Source organism: Ovis canadensis, chromosome 8, assembly GCF_042477335.2.
Source record: "Ovis canadensis isolate MfBH-ARS-UI-01 breed Bighorn chromosome 8, ARS-UI_OviCan_v2, whole genome shotgun sequence".
Lineage (NCBI taxonomy): Eukaryota > Metazoa > Chordata > Mammalia > Artiodactyla > Bovidae > Ovis > Ovis canadensis.
The window spans coordinates 60564532-60582152 of NC_091252.1; the positions used below are offsets into that span (position 1 = coordinate 60564532).

General features: G+C 38.5%; 1 protein-coding gene across 1 annotated transcript in view; it reads left to right on the forward strand.

Moving 5' to 3' along the window:
- The window catches only part of RARS2 (arginyl-tRNA synthetase 2, mitochondrial), a 74016-nt gene that overhangs the window by 13857 nt on the left and 42538 nt on the right, over positions 1–17621 (forward strand). The window contains exons 2-4 of the mRNA XM_069598312.1: positions 4784–4857; positions 9838–9940; positions 11378–11461. Coding sequence (XP_069454413.1) covers positions 4784–4857; positions 9838–9940; positions 11378–11461 — 261 coding nt within the window. The remainder of the gene's footprint in view (positions 1–4783; positions 4858–9837; positions 9941–11377; positions 11462–17621) is intronic.

Here is a 17621-nt window from a genome sequence, read left to right on the forward strand (position 1 = left end):
GGAGCCCTGCTAAATAAGGCTGCTCCATTCTGCTTAAGAATCTTTTGCATCTCTTCTTGACACGCTGGAGCATGGGTTTGTGCTTTGTCTCTCTAGACTTACTGCAGCTGTAGAGGCAGTGTACCTCTTCTTCCTGTTCACTTGCTTTTCTGCTGCTGGTGTTTTGTTTTGTTTTTTACATTTTTAATGGAAGGATGATTGCTTTACAGTATTGGTTTGATTTCTGCCATACATCAACATGAATTAGGCATAGGTGGCATATGTCCCCTCCCTCTTTACCCTCCCTCCCACCTCCTGCTCTTTGCCACCCCTCTAAGTTGTTATAGAGTCCTAGTTTGAGTTCCCTAAGTCCTACAGCAAATTTCCATTGGCTATCTATTATTTTAGGGACACAAGTTACTCTAAGGTTGAGTTATCTTGTACCCAATTTTATTTACCTTTGTCTGTGCTTTATGTTTTTTAAAATGTATATTCTCTGATTATCTTAGCCCTTTTATGTTCTATTTTCAGTTCTGACTACACTCTTCCTTTGTATTTAATTATTAGTTCTATAATGTTTGATCATCAGACTCTGTTTCAGTCGTTTAGTTCTTGTTATTATATTCAGACATCTTGAAACCCTTGTGAAGAATGTCTTTGTATTAAGTTGTATTTTTCTTCTAGAGTTCTTTGATCTCTTGTATGCCACATTCCTCTCATTCTGTCTTTTTTTCCCTTTCAGTAGGGACCCCTTCTCTCTCCTTATCGAGCTCTCTTTCAGTTTGTCTGTTTTTCATGCCTGTTCTTTTTCATCTTACTAGTGCTTGACACCTCTGCCCAGACTTTATATTTGATTCCACAGTGTGTGGGCAACTTCCTTACTCTCCATATCAGCATTATTCTTGGCTCAGCTCACTTTTGTGGTTACAAAATATACACTCTGCAGCTTTCCACTCCTGTTCTGTCTCTCCAGGAGGTCGTGGTGACCTGTACACATTGCTCCTGAACTCTGACTTGGCATATTTTTGCTGCTAGTTCTGACATTTTTCCATCTTCCTATAAAAATTTCTCCTATGATTCTTCCTGCCCGTGCAACACAGTATCAGGATTTACTGCCTGTGATTGAGGAGTATGTTGTGTTTCCATTGTGGAGACCCTCAGATTCTAGCCCTAGAATCTTCACTTCTGCTGGAAAATGCCCTCAATCACTTCTCTGTTTTACCCATGCTTGCCTGCAGTTCTGTAGCATCTATCAGTCATAGATGGGTTGTTAGGGGGTGGGGGGAAGAATTCAATGTTTTCTCTCCAGATTCGGTGTATTAATGAGATTGTTTATTCAGTTTAGGAGTCTTGCCAAACAGGGCTGCTCCATTTCTTCTCAGAATCTGCTTTATCTTTCCTTGGTTTCCATTCTTGAAGTTTGTAACTTTGAGCCATGCCTATCATGTGTATTTGTTGATGGAGAACCAGCCAACCTCTAACCTTCTCTTCTTTCTTCCTTCCTTTTTATTTTAATTTGTTAATGGGTAGGAAATGGGAGATGATTAAAGAAGACTTCTTTCTACTACTTAATCCGCAGGTCTGTCTTTTGGGTTTTAATTGTGGGAAAATACACATAGCGGGCAAATGCGCATAGTTGGATGGCGTCACTGACCCCATGGACATGAGTTTGAGCAAACTCTGGAATAGTGAAGGACAGGAAAGCGTAGTGTGCTGCAGTTCATTGGGGTCGCAGAGTTGGGACACGACTGAGCAACTGAACAACAACACAACCAAATTCACCATGTCTTTTATAGTGTTTTGTTATTGAAGTACAGTTGATTTACAGTTTTTAAACATTGTAAACATTTAAACAATGTAAACATTTACAGTGTTTCATTTCTGCTGTATATCAAGGTAATTGTTACACATATATATATACATTCTCTTATGTTTTCATGATGGTTTATCATAGGATACTATGTCAGTCGTTCTTTATGTTATACAGATATTATTTATCCATTCCATATATCATAGCTTACATCTACTAACTCCAGCCTCCCACTCCACCTCTCCTCCACAAGTCTGTTCTGTTTGTCCTGAGTCTCTTTCTGTCTTGTAGATAAGTTCATTTGTGTCATATTTTTAGATTCCACAGATTTGTTGTTCATTTGCCCTGTTGTGTCCGACTCTTTGTGACCCCATGGACTGCAGCACGCCAGGCTTCCCTGTCCTTCACCATCTCCTGGAGATTACACATATAAGCAATATGTTATTTGTCGTTCTCTTTGGCTTACTTCACTTATTATGATAAATTCTGGTTGCATCCATGTTGCTGCAGATGGCTTTATGCTTTTTATGGCTGAGTAGTGTTCCATTGTGTGAGTTTCAGTTTTACTCAGGGACCTTACTGATGACTGTAGCCTGGGAGACTGCCACTTCGCAGCGCTGAGTGGATTGCTCTAAAGAGGTAGGAAGAGAAGCCAGTTGACTCATGGTTGTTGGCTAGGGAATGCATACAATCAAGCTTACATCTCAGTAAGAGATTATAGCTAATCACAAGGAACAAATGTCTCAGTTAATTATTTCAGTGCTTCTTCAGATATGGGAAGATTCAAGAATCTAGACTTAAAATTCTTGCTGAGATGTACATAGACCTTTCTAAGGGGCCTGATTTTCCAAAGCACAGAGTGCCTCATTCTGTTTTTTGTCAGGTGTATTATTGGTCAGCAACTACAGTGGCTAATGATTTAATTTGTGTATTACTGCATGGTGAGTGACAGTCTTTTATTTTTTAGCAGAGTTTAGATATATTTAAAATAGGCAAAAATATAATAGAAGAATAGGCAGAAGATCTTATTGCTATGGGTAAGTTTGAAAGACATGGCCAAAATAAAACCCTTTAAAGGAAGAAGGAAATAATATTTATTACATGCTTGTTATGTGACACAATTTTGTTAGTCCTCACAAGAGCCCTGCTACTGCTAAGTCACTTCAGGCCTGTCCGACTCTCTGCAACCCCATAGACGGCAGCCCACCAGGCTCCCCCGTCCCTGGGATTCTCCAGGCAACAACACTGGAGTGGGTTGCCATTTCCTTCTCCAATGCGTGAAAGTGAAGTCCCTCAGTCTTGTCCTACTCTTAGCAACTCCATGGACTGCAGCCCACCAGGCTCCTCTGCCCATGGGATTTTCCAGGCAAGACTACTGGAGTGGGGTGCCACTGCCTTCTCCCTACAAGAGCCCTAGTTTATTACTAATAGATTTGTTATCCCTGCTTTTCAGATAGGAAAACTTAAGCTCATTGATGTAAAATGACTTTCTCAAGGACTCATAGATAGTAAAAGTGGATGCTTTATTATTGATGTAGCTGTACTGGCAGGAACATTTTGCAATATAAACATGAACTATTACAGTCTTTATTTGGTAAATGCTTTGGAACTATTTATCCACTTCTGGGCAAGTGTCTTAAGGAAAAAACCCTTTTTTGTCAAGTATACAGTAATTCAGTTGCTAAAGGCTAGAATTTAAAAATAAAGACTGCACTCTGAGATTTAAACTTAAAGAATAAGCATATGCTAGATCAAAGTAGAAATACAGAGTATCCTAAACATAAATGATAGCTCCAGGTCTGCAAGTTTTAACCATTTTTAGGTTTATGAAATTTACCAATTTCTGTTGATATTAGGAGGATAGATATTATTACTCATAATGGGTATAGTGGCTTTAGTTTCATTCCTCTCCTTCTGAACACTTACAAACACCTCTGAAGAGGATTAAGATTGCCTCTTAATCTCTTCCAGCGTTCTTTTTTTATTCACCCCATTGCTGTCACCAGCTATGACTTGATCATTGCAGAGGCTGCATAAAGATTGAGGAATTAGGGGAGAAAGGTGAAGACAGTTTCAAATTCATTGTGACTGTACTGCTGTTTCCCTGTTCTGTTTTCATGCATTTCTCTTTGAAAGGATATAGATGTGGCATAGAGATTAAAAATGTAGGTTCTACTTATAGGATAGCTTGTGTTCACATCTCTGCTTTTCTGCTTAAGCAGATTACATAAATTCTCTGAACTTCAGTTTCACCACTCATGAAGTGAAGTCTACAATAGTGATCCATGGGATTGTTTGGGAGAAAAACTAGGCATGTAAGAAATCTCTGTCGTTTGAGAATCATTCAATAAGTAGGAATGTCTCCTCCAACAAACTTTGAGTTTCTGATGAGGGCAATAGTTCACTGTGACTGTGTTATAATCAGTAAGTGAGCTTTTCAAAAATGCAAGGGAGGAAACTTGGTAGAGCCTGGGGGTCAGGTTCCCCCTCCCCCCACATTATTTATTTGTTTGCTTGTTTAAGTAGCATGAGATTTTTGTCTTTTATTCACTGCTGTATCCACAACTCCTAAAACAGTGTCTAGCACAAAAAGACTTTATGAATGAATAAAAGGAAATTATCTTTGGTCCTCAGTGGTTTATCCCTACTCTTTGAAGAAAAGCTTTTTAAATTTGCAAATATGAAATTTCTTCCTTTTTAGTAAACAGTTCTGTTTGCCAATATATGGTCAAACCCTCTTCTCACCCTCAACTCCTGGCAACCACTGATCTAATCTTCAATCTTAGAGTTTTGGGCTTTCCAGAATGTCTAATAAGTTGAATCGTACATTATACAGTCTTTTGAGTCTGGCGCTTGTCACGAAAGAAAGTACATTTGAAGCTCATTTGTGTTGTGGTTCACCATTTTTTTTAATTGTTGAGTAGCATTCTGTTAATCTGGAACAAATATATTAACAATCTTGCTCTGTTTTATTCTTTTTTTTTTTATTTCTAGCTTTCCAGAGTGTTGGATCTTCCACCAGAAAACTTGATCAAGTCAATATCTGCAGTTCCTATTTCCAGAAAAGAGTTAAGTATAATATATTTGTAATGATCTAGAATGTGATTGATTTTGTCAGTTAACAAAAAAATGCAGTTACTCTCCAGTTTACAAAATAGTCCTTGAAATTATCCTTTAATACATGATTTCATGTGTTATTTCCATGGCTTTAAATAATAAAAATTCTGTACTTTAATACGCTGACATGGCAGATTATATTAATATTCTCATGTTGTTTTGATGTTAGTGTAATAACTATATGGCAGTCTTTGAGAAATTTGGAATGAGATTTGATTTAATTCTGTAACAGCAAATAAAAGAACTATGATTCTAGTTAGAAAATCAGAGTTTTTGAAGAGATCTTAGAGACTAAACACCTATCTAATGCCTGAATACTATTGTGACATGTTTACTGCTAGATTTTTGGTGGGTTTTTTTTGTTTGTTTCAGTTTTTTTGCTTGTTTCCATTTGAGAACCCCCCAGTGATAGAGAACTACTGGTTAGGGCTACATATGATCTATATAGTTGCTACTTGGATTCAGAGAGATCTGTTTTGTGATTTTGGTCATTCTCATTGATACTTGTTTACCAGTTGACTAGAAAATTTCAATATTTGAATAAAATACCTCTCAGTTAATTAATACTGGCAAGAAATTAGCTACATAGTAGGCTTAATGCTTTAAGCTTAAATTATCATTATACTGTTAGCATATAATGATACCATTATTACTATACCATCACGTCCTTAAATATTTTGTCCCCTTAACTTTGTTAAGATTTTAAGACAAAGTAGAATGAATGTTCTTTTTCCTAGCATAGGACAAATGGATAAGTAGAAAACTACATATGGTCTTGTAAAAGAGCATCTTTAAAATAGCCTGTTACAACTTCATCTGTAGTGAGTTCCAAGAATAGAGGAAACCACTGACCAAAAGATGGGCCTTATATGTAAACTGATACAATGTTGCAAACAGTTACCTACTTTATGAATCTGTAAAGGGCATTTTGCATAATAATGGAAATGTCTCAGTTTTTATTTTATGTTTCAAAGACCTTTAGTAAGCTGAACTGTCTTGACCCATCTTTTGTTTCTTTTTTTTAATGAGGTAACATTATATATATTTCACGTGGACAATATTCTGTATACATTATAGCGTGCTATGTCACCACCAAAAATTTAGTGTTCCATCTGTCATCATACAGCTGATCCCGTTTACCCATTTAATTCTCCCCACCACCCCTTCCCCTCTAGTAACTGGAACTCTGTATCTGCATGTTTGATTTGATTTGTTCACTTATTTTTTGTTCTTTATACTCCACATGTGGGCAAAATCATATGATATTTTTCTTTCTTGGTTGGACTTACTTCATTTAGCATAATATCCTCAAGGTCCATCCGCATTGTCCCAAATGGCAAGATCTCGTCTTTTTCTATGGCTGAGTAGCATTCCATTGTTCGTGTGTGTGTGTGTGTGTGTGTGTATACATCTTCTGTATCAATTCATTTATGGGCACTAGTTTGTTTTATACCTTGGCTGTTATAAATAATGCTGCAGTACACATATAGGTGCTTACATCTTTTCAAATTAGTGTTTTCATATTCTTTGGATAAATACCCAAAAGTTGCTGGATTATACGGTAGTTCTAGTCTTTTTGAGCAATCTCCATAGTGGCTGCACCAATCTACATTCCTACCAACAGTGTGTGAGTGTCCCTTTTTATCCACATTCTTGTCAACACTTGTTATTTCTCACTTTTTTGACAGTACCTATTCTGATGAGAGGTGATACCTTCATTTTGATTTACATTTTCCTAGTGAATAGAGAAGCTGAGCATCTTTTCACTTGCCTGTTGTCTTGGCCCCTCTTTTGAATAAGATTTTCTATACCTACTTTGAGTTCCTTTAGGCAGTTCCACTTTAGCAGTCTGAAATACTAAGACTTTGTTTCATAGAAAATAAATAATGAGGAGGGCCTCAATTTCTCTAGTCTACCAGTCGAAAATTCTGCATATTGAAATTGTTTAAAATAAAGGAATTGCTACTGCTTTGTCTTCATAACCCCAGTTATCCTTTAGAGTACTGAAACAAAGCCTAACTGTTCTGTATTTCTAATTTGATTCTAAAGTGCTATAACATGCCAGGAAAATTAAGAAATACTATTTTTGTTAATGTGGTTTATTTAATGTGCTATGGATCTATTTGTTCAGGTAGTCTAATTTTCTGAATTATATAGTTGACCCTTGAACAGCGTGGGTTTGAACTGCATGGGTGCAGCTATATGTGGATTTTTTTTAGCTAGCATGAACTGCGGTACTTTGTGATCCATGGTTGGTTGAAGTCAATTGACTACAGAGCCCCAGTGGGTCCAAGGGCTAGTGTTGGCCCATTGGTGGCAGAGCCAGGTCCTGGAGTCTATAACTGCAAGGCCCCCCTAGTGGTCCCAGTGTGTCAGCCCACTGGTAGATGGTACTGGGTCTAATGTAACCTGAGGGTCCAGGAGTAGTGCCAGCAATGAGGGGGTGGGTCCTGGGCCCTCTGGTGGTCAGGACCAAGTCTCAGGGAAGCTTGGGACTCTGGAGGTCCTGAGATACCTGACCTTCAGTTGGGTGGGGCTGTGTTCCTGCCCAGAGATATACTTGGCCTGATGTGTCCCATTATTGATGCTGACAAGCTTGTCAGCAGGGCTAGGTCCTGAGGTGGCTGGCTGTATGGCCAGGGGACCCCAGGGCCTGGTACAAGCCAGCAGATGGGTAGGGCTGGGTCACAAGACAACTGGCTACAGGGCCCCAGGGATCCTGAGACTAGTACTGCCTCTCTGTTAGGGAGCTAAGTCCTAGGGTGGCTAGCTGCAGGGCCCGCAGTCCCAGAGCCAGTGTTAGCCTGCTCATGAACAGGGCCACATCCTTGAATAGTCCTGGGGCTGGTGATGGCCTCCTGGAGGGCAGGGTCAAAGTGACCCAAGGCTGGTGATCGCCTACTGGTGAGTGTGGCCATGTCCTGACCCGGCTGGCTGAGGTGCCCAGGGTATCCTGGAGGTGGTGTCAGCCTTATGTTGAGTAAGGCTGTGTCCTAGTGGGCTGGCCCACTGGTGGGCTGAGCCATATCTTTTGCTGCAGGGCCCAGGAGTCCCAGGGCTGATGCCCACCCCAGTGAGGAAGGAGGATCCCTATGACCACTTGTGGCAGCCTGGGGATCCCTTGGCTATTGTCAGCCCATTGTTGGGTGGGGCCATGTACCTGGCCTGGAATACCCCCGAACTGGTGAGGACTGGCTGGTACCTGAAGCTGGGACCCAGCACTAATAAGCTTGAAGGCGAATTTAAAAATGGTATTTACTAGCACTAGTATCCTCATGAATGAGCTCCCTAAATTGACTGCTGTCCGTATCTCTGTCCCAAGTTGTGCTGCCATACTCAGTCACTCAGTTGTGTCCAGCTCTTTTGTGACCCCGTAGACTGTAGCCCACCACGCTCCTCTGTCCTTGGAATTCTCCCAGCAAGAATTCTGGAGTGGGTAGCCATTTCCTTCTCCAGGGGATCTTCCCAACCTAGAGATCGTAATGAATCTCCTGCGTTGCGGGCGGATTCTTTACTGTCTGAGCCGCCAGGTTTTTTCTCCTAGTCATCCAGTGACTTCAGTGGATAGTTGCTCTGTTACATAGTTGCAGTTTTTGTGTGCATGCAGAAGGAGGTTAGCTCAGGGTCTTTTTATTCTGCCACCTTGGTCGCTGCTCAAGGCTCAGGAAAATTCCTAGTGGTTATTACTGACTAGATTCCTTAATGTGATCAGAAGTTACACAATTTTTTAGACATGTGCCTGGATTTCAAGAATAATAAGGAAGTTATTTGTGCTCCTGTTTTATGTTGAAGTGAAAGTCGCTCAGTCGTGTCCAACTCTTTGCGACCCCATGGACTATACAGTCCATGGAATTCTCCAGGCCAGAATACTGGACTGGGTAGTCATTCCCTTCTCCAGGGGATCTTCCCAACCCAGGGATCGAACCCAGGTCTCCCACATTGCAAGCGGATTCTTTACCAGCTGAGCCACCAGGGAAGCCCAAGAGCAGGTGAAGGGGTTAGAAATGGGCTAGACAGACAGTGATTCAGCCCACCTATTCTGCCCAGAGAGTCTCATTCTCTACTTTGTTATTAAACATTCAGTGTCGGTAATTATGTGGATGTTTATAGATTGTTTTTAATACCTTGAAAAATTTCAAACTATAGAAGATTTATAGAGAATAATGTAATGAAAACTCACGCTCACTTTCTAATATGTTAGGTCTTAATTTTTTCCAAATTTTGTTCTCTACAAATCAAACATTAATTACTGTTGAAGCCACCTGTATACCATCCTTCCTTAGAGATAACTGCTGTTTGAAGCAAATGATTGTTTTCACTGATCGGTTGCCTAGTTTCTTTCTTGGTTTCTTTGTTTTTGCATTGTTTCATCACCAACCCAGTGAAAAGAATGGCAGTGTCTGTCTCTTTAAAGAACTACTGAGTGTTAAGAATAATACTTTTCTCATGTAAAAATTCAAATTTCACCAGTTTTTAAAAATTTTGCTTTGGTCATCTGAAGGTCAATGAAGAGGCTTGAAAGAAGGAAGCATTTGAAATAGTGGAGGAAGATTTGTAGAAGAGGTCAAGAGACTTGAGCTTTTTTCTGACTCTGTTTAGTTGCAGTAGACTTCTAGGGGAGACAATGAACTTGCCAGACATCATTTTTCACATTTGTCAAATAAGGTGGTTGCTGTGTGTCTCTTACAGAGATACCATAAGGCTACAGCTGGGTGATGGAAGAGGAAGAATTTTATAAGATAAAGTCCTCAATCAGTACATAGTGATGATATTTCTAATTGCCTTGCTTTATATTTTGAAAGTGTAACTTCTTCTGATAAGATTATGTCAGTGTAGAGAACTCAAAGTGATTAGTCTTTTTGCTGTTGTTGTTTTTACTCTGGTAACGTTTTTAAGGTAACAGTCTTTTCCTGGTTCACATCTGTCTTTAGAGAGGTAGCTGACTTCCAGCTTTCTGTGGATTCTCTATTGGAAAACAACAATGACCATTCAAGACCAGATATTCAAATTCAAGCCATGAGACTGGCAGAGAAGGTACTTTGGCACTATTATCTCTTTTGACATTATAATAAACATGTTAAATAAAAAAATATTCTGCAGGCTGTGTCAGCCACAATAATGGAGTTAATAGTATTTTTGTTCAAGACACCTTGGAAAGTATAATTTAAATTTACTTTAGCTGCATACTATAAGGTTAGGATGGTTTTTGAAATTAGTTATGAAACACTCCTCTTGAGCTGACAGTATTCAGTTTTTTGATTAACTACTTATAGGAAGACTGAGTGTTAATTAAATTTATAGATTGAAGCTGGATGGAGTTCTGAATTGAGGAGAACAAGTTTGATAAATTAGAACAGTGGGCTGCAGTTTTAAAAATGAGTTTCTGAGAAGATGAACATTAAAATATGAGAAGAAATGATTAGATGTAAATAGAACCATGATTTCAGAGAAGAAGTGGTTAGATAATTTAATAATCCTCTTTCATTTCTAATTTCTCTGATGGGCTCAGTGTCTAAGAGAGCAATTGAAAGGACTGTGGAGAATGACCACATCTAAATTGTTCGTGTTTAATACCTTCAGAAAGAAAAAGGAAAACAAAGTTGTTTTGTTTTTGTTTTAAATAGGATTACTACATGTGACACTGAGGAAGGCATGGGCACACTGAAGAGTCCAAATAATGAAAGTCACTTTCACAGGAAAAATGTTTAAAGAATGAGTATGATAAAGAGGCTCTGGTAGCTAAGTAAATGTGTATTTGACCACAGAAATCACCCCCCGTTTTTTTTTCTGTTTTTGCCACACTACACACGGGACCTTAGTTCCCCAACTAGGGGTTGAACCCATAGTCTCTCAACCCAGATTTTTATCAGGAAGCATACCAGGAATAAAATTCTCCTAACTACAATATTTATTTCCTCCTCCTTCTGTGAGTTCTCAAAAATGAAAGCTGGTGGCTCCTCAGTAACAGCAGGTATCTCTTTAAATAAACTTCATGAGTCTCCCGGCTGCTTTGAACATCTGGTTGGTTAAAAATGTAAAGCGTGTTCATTAAAGACCAAATATTTAAACTTTTTTACATATTTTATGGGGGTGTAAGTTGTTTTAGCTGAGGCCTTACAGAGTATCATGTTCTATCACTCTTGTGAAAGGTGGGTAAAATAAAGAGTTCATTGCATGTTACAGTACATAAGGTGGGGGTAAAGTGATGGCTCCCTTTTTCCCACATTAGAGAATTTGAAGTGAGAGAATGGGAAAGAGGAGAGAGAGTCTCTGAATAGACGTAGCATTCCAGCCGGGAAAGAAGAAAACATGTGAACACAAATATAATGACAGAGCTAAGCCCAAGTCCAGACACATGACTATGAGAAAGGACACATCTGCTGTCCTTGGAAGCCAGTCCCATAGGATTAGAACTGCAAAACTCATTAGGCCTGGTTTATAACATTCCTGTTTTACTTTATATCTTTTCAGCTAAAATGTGACACAGTGGTGAGTGAAATCAGCACTGGTCAAGGGACCGTAAATTTCAAAATCAACAGAGAACTGTTAACAAAGGTAAGAACGGGTTACGGTGCAGCTGTTGCACCTTCTCTCGTTGCCTCTGCTTCAGCTACAGTGTTTTCCCTCCGGTTCTTAAACTTATCCTGCCTCCTCTTGCCTCAGAACTTTGGCACATTCTGATCCTACTGCCTGGAAATCACCCCAAGTTCCGCTTATCCTGCACATCTTGATTTTCCCTAGCAGTGCCTTTCTGACCCCTTCATTCATACATGCTCTTAACACTGTATATGCCTCCTTGACAAAACTTAACTGTAGTTGCTATTTTACATTTTTCTTATTTGATGAATGCCTTTTGCCCTTTAAACTCTAATTTCCATTAGGGCTTATAGCATCTGTTTTTCTCACATATCCGGTTCCTAGCACAGCACCAGGCATGCAGTAAGTGCGAGATAACCATTTTTAAATGAATCATTGGACTCCATATTGAATACAGGAAAGCAGTACATTGAAAGTACATTGTACAATGTACAGAGTAGTACATTGAATACATTGAAAGCAGTAGCTGGTTGCCACTCTTTAGTAGCCTGTAATCTATTGGAAGCATAAGATGTATATGAGAAAAACCATAAGACTTTTTCTTTTAATAAAACAATATGAATTTTCTTAAAGTGATTGGTACAGTAAGCGTAAGAGATGGCGAAATAGGATGACCTGAAGGAGATGGGGAAACCTCCTAGAGGAATTGGGTCTCTGTTGAGTGAGTGTGGAGGACAGGTAATCCTAGATAAGCAGTGGTGTGAGACCCTTTGAGTTTTATCTCAGTTGAATGTTATAGTTTCTCATAATGCATTGTTTGGTCTATTATTAAAAAAAAAAAAAAAAAAACCATGATTGTTTGGTAGGTCAGACTTTGTATATACTATGGTCTTTAATTTCAAATAAGGATAAAACCAAAACTTCTAATATAGTTTCTTACCAAGGTTATGTAGTTTTCAGATATTTACCCATCAGCCCTATAATTCTTCTGAAAGAGTTGGTGTTTCATGCTTGTCTTTTGATCTTTGAACTTTTTTCTTTTATCTTTTTTTCCACTGTTATTTCAAGATTAAACTTGTTAAACCAAAATCTGTCACAGGAACAAGAAAGAAAGTTGTTATGAGCTTGTTAAAAAGTGTCTTTATCTTGTTGGGCTCTTGACAACATTTCATGTTAACTTAGCAAACCAGTGAGTCTAATGTCCCATTTTGAAATAAATGACTCTTTCTTCCCAGTTGCTGTTTCAATGTTTGTAGAAGGAGAAAGGCAGCTCACTAGTGTGCCTTCCAAATTTTAGACCCCTTGATAGACACCAGTATTTTACTTGTTTTGTTTTCCCTGAGATGGGACAATGTGCTGTGGTAGATCAAATTTGCCTTTATAGCCAGCTTAGCTGAAGGAAATGTAGTTTATATTTCGAGGCAAGGCATATATTTTGTTAATAATTTAAAATTTCAATGGTCGTGAGTTTTCATGCTTTATTACAATTAATTATGAGGTTTTTCTGTGGTATAAGGATGCCCACTGGCTCACTTATTAAAAATATTTGCGAATCCTTCTCAGTTGACAATGCAGGGAAAGAGTGAGAGCTTTGAGGTCCAGCTGCTCTTCCTCACATGGAAACCCTCTCTTCTTTGTAACAACTTTGAGGATCTGGATAATAATGTGATTTTCATGAAAGGACAAGCAGATTGCTTACAGCAGCCCTGCTCAGTGTCACAGTAAAGATACATCCTAGAGCAGTACCCATAGTTTGAGAAAGGAATATTAAGCATTTTACCTGTATTATAAGTTATGATTTAATAGTAATTCTTATCTGCTCAAAGCCTAATTTCTTCTACACTTGACTCCATTATTTTGGGGCCGTAAACAATATTCATTTGTGAGTCTCAAGTTTCCAGATCACATTAAAAAGAAAATTCAACCCTCTCAGGACCATTATAAAACTTTATTTTTCCACTTTGAAGTTATCAAGATTAACATGTAGCCAATGATCTATGTCTAAAACTTAATCATCAAGCAGAGAATTATGAGTTTGTCATTGCTTACACATGTACAAATTTAGCATTGCATAAAATGTGTCTTTCATGCATTGCAATTGAGTTATTAATAGTGGCAGAATTGGGATGATTAAATGTTAGCTTAGATTTGGATCACTAATAGCAGTTTATACTGTCTTCATATAAATCATCCTCAAAGGTAGGAGGCTAAAATGTGAAATTAAAAGTAGTGCAAACTGCCAGATCTTTGGGACTAGATAATACGTTTTTCAGTGCTAGAAGAACTTATCTCTATGAAGAACTATCTCTTTGGTACCAAACTTGTTCCTTGGGCTTTCCTGATAGCTAAATTGGTAAAGAATATGCCTGCAATGCAGGAGACCCGGTTCAATTCCTGAGTTGGGAAGATCTGCTAGAGAAGGGATAGGCTACCTACTCCAGTATTCTTGGGCTTCCCTTGTGGCTCAGCTGGTAAAAGAATCTGCCTGCAGTGCGGGACACCTGGGTTTCATCCCTGGGTTGGGAAGATCCCCTGGAGAAGGGGAAGGCTACCCACTCCAGTATTCTGGCCTAGAGAATTCCATGGACTATATAGCCCATAGAGTCACAGAGAGTCAGACATGACTGAGCAACTTTCACTTTTCACAGATGACTTTCAGAAGGAACTATAGCTTCAATTAATAGTTAATTTGGTTTACAGGGAGGAAAAACAGAAAACGAGTTTAACCACATAGGGAAAAAGCAAACAAAATCTTATTTGGGTTTTTTGGGGGTTTTTTTGGTGTGCCTTAGAAATACACAATGAATAACCTCATTTTTTATTTCACATACATGCAGTTTTATTTGCCAAATTCAATTGTGCATGCTCTTCCAAAACTTAAGGAAAAGGAAAAAAAAAAGACTGATTTAAGTGGCTCTAACTTTGCTCATTATTTCACTAATTGAGTTTATGTCAGTAGGCAGTGGTTACATTCAAGTCATGTGTAGTGTCAGTTGAACACAGGGAAAGAATGAATGATTAAGCACGTTTCAGCTACTAAGGAACTGACCTGTTAATCAAGCAATGGTAGTAGCTTCATTAGAAGTTCTGTTGAAAGTTGTAGAGAAATACCAACCAATAAAGAATTCAATAAAATGGCAAAATTCATCCACAGAAAATGGAATGGTGGTAGGTAAACAGAAAGTACCAGCCAATTGGAATAGTCATTAATTGGCGGCTGCTGCTGCTAAGTTGCTTCAGTCGTGTCCGACTCTGTGCAACTCCATAGACGGCAGCCCACCGGGCTCCCCCATCCCTGGGATTCTCCAGGCAAGAATACTGGAGTGGGTGGCTAAAGCATTCCAAAAAGTGAAACTTTTGAAAGATTTAATTTCTGATAAGTTCTTTAGGTACCTGCATTTATATTACCAAGTATATCTTACCTTTAAACTTAAATATTGGTGAATAGATGGCCCCTAACTTCTCTTTTGTAATATCAGGTAACTTTACTAGCCCTCTGACATTCTTCTTTGTGCCCACTAATTCAATAAACTCCTTGCTTATTATTTGCCAGGGACTATATTACTGAAATATAGAGACAAAATGGCATGTGTCCTGGCCTCAAGGAAAGAAAAGCATAAAAAAATCACAAGGTAATGTGTAATGGCTAGACACTGGGATGAATCATATAATGAAGGCGTGTATAAGATGCAACCCCAGTGGAAAGAAAGAAGCACATAAATCTTTTCTTTTTTTCCTTTACTCCCTCAAAGTAAATCCGTCTTGAGGAGGCAAAAGATAACCTTGAATTATAATGAAAATTAAGAATATACTTGGGAGCTATGAGGGCAGGCATTCCAGGAAGAGGGGACAGCTGGGCCAGGGTACAAATAAAAATATGGCATTGTTTGGAAGTCAGAAGGTGATTGAGTATGATTTGTGCATTGGATGGCGTGGGGAAGGATATGAAATTACACAGTGGGAAGGGCCTTACATTCTCTGCATAACAGCTTCAGCTTTTTCCTGTGTCATTATTTCCATGGTATGTTATGTGTACCAAAGGTGATACCTGTTAGGATTTTTTGGTATTATGCTAATGACATTTATTTCATTTTAATCATTATATATTATCTGTTATTATAAAACACTTCTAACTTGTGATTTTTATCAGTATTACAGTGTGCTTTTCAACAAATCAATTTCCTCAAAATTAAAAAAGTAAAAATGATATGCATTTAAAAATCAAACCAGAAACTGGTAAAATCACTTAAGTGGTAAGAAATCATTGAAACCTTTAAACAGAAAGTAAATCATGTCTGACTCTTTTGTGACCCCATGGCCTTTAGCCCACCAGGCTCCTCTGTCCATGGGATTCCCAGGCAAGAATACTGGAGTTGATTGCCATTTCCTTCTCCAGAGGCTCTTTCCAACCCAGAGATTGAACCTGTGTCTTGCATATTGGCAGTGGGATTCTCTATCACTGAGCCACTAGGAAAGCCCATAGACCTGATTAAATGTGTATATTATGTAAGATGGTGTTACTTTTCTGTTTTAGTTTTTGCTGACAGATGTAGTGTAGCTGACAGATGATGAGGGCCTAAACCAGAGGAGAAAACTAGAGTGATATGTAGGAGACAGCTTGGTGATTAACAGATGATTGATTCTGGAGGTTGAGGGGAAAAAGCAGATCTTAGGAACTCCCAGATCTCTGACTTGGTTAGCTGGAGGTTTCAGAGTGAAGTTTGTGGAAATGAAGAATGTAAAAGGGAGAAGAGTATGTTCTGTTTGAAGTGCCTGAGAGAGTTGCTCAGTCCTGAGTTGTGTAGATCAGTCTGTAGCACAAGATTCTGGTAGGTAAGTGGTGAAGTCTTAGGACTTGACACCAAGGAGAAGTGTAAGTAAGGAGCCAGAAGTGAGAAAAGAGTGCAGCGAGGGACTCAGGGTGGGCATTGAAAGAGGGATCTGCAAAGGAAAGCGAAAGTCAGTAGAATGATGTCACTGCAACCAAGGAAGGAAGGCTTGTTTCAAGGAGGAGGGAGTCGTCATCCACCAAAATGATGCTTAAAAGTGGTTACCCCTGGGGAAGGCAGAAAGGGACGAGAAACTTTAGCCCTATCTTAATTTAATTTTTTTTAATTTTACAAAAAATGCATTGATTAATAAACACAACTTAAGTATTCAGCTGGGTTGACATTTAAAATACTGATTTTGAGAGCACCTTCAGTGAAGTAGTAGAGAAAAAACTAGTTAGCAGGTGGGTTCAATTGTCAGTGAATGCTTTGAAAGTGACACACACAAGATAGTCTTAAAGTTTTTTTTTGTTTGTTTATGCCAGAGAAATCAATTATTCAAGAGTCGTTTGTTAAAAGAGAATTCTAGCTGCTACTACCTTTTTTGAGTCTGCCATCCCTTACATAAAAAGAGATAGAAGGTGAAAAGGATGGATAAGCCTTAACTTCTGAATGATCCAAGTATGAATTACCTATAACATTTACTGCCCTACTTGCAATCTTCTTGTGACCCATATTCTTGGAATAACAAACATTGAATGAGTCCCTCGTGTACAATAGACAATACTGTATTTAATGTCTATATGATCCTTTCTCTATGTGGCTTAATGCACAGTGTCAATGAAGGATTTTCTCTATGTCTGAACCTAGTTCTTGCATCAGTTAAATGGGAAATGTTGACCATATTAAGATTGTAAGGCTTAAAGATAACAAAGAAGCTTCTAGACTTGAACCTGGCACTCTATAAAGGCTTCTTAAAAGTGTTGCTTTGTTGCCTCTTACTCCCTTTATGCCTTTTTGATTTAGTGACTGTCTTAACCAGCTCTAATGATAGAATTCTTCATGTCAGAAACTATATTTTTAGGACTTAAAATCCTGTTTGTGGAACAAAATCAATATAAGAGTAAATAAAAATCTATCAGTCATTTCAGAATCCTACAATAAAAAATAAATAATGAATAAATGCATCATCACTCAGCAAAAAATAAAGTATGGATTTTGTAACCTATATAGTAATTCTGTGGTTAATAACTAAAAGTTAACCTGGAATATGTTTTGACAGTTTCTGTGGTATTGCCTCATTTCTTATGTAGCCAAGAGGCACTTGAATTATGTTGTTTTATTTGTTTTCTACCATTACTGAGATCATCAGTATCACAGAAGATAACACTTAGGCTGTGGAGTGAGCA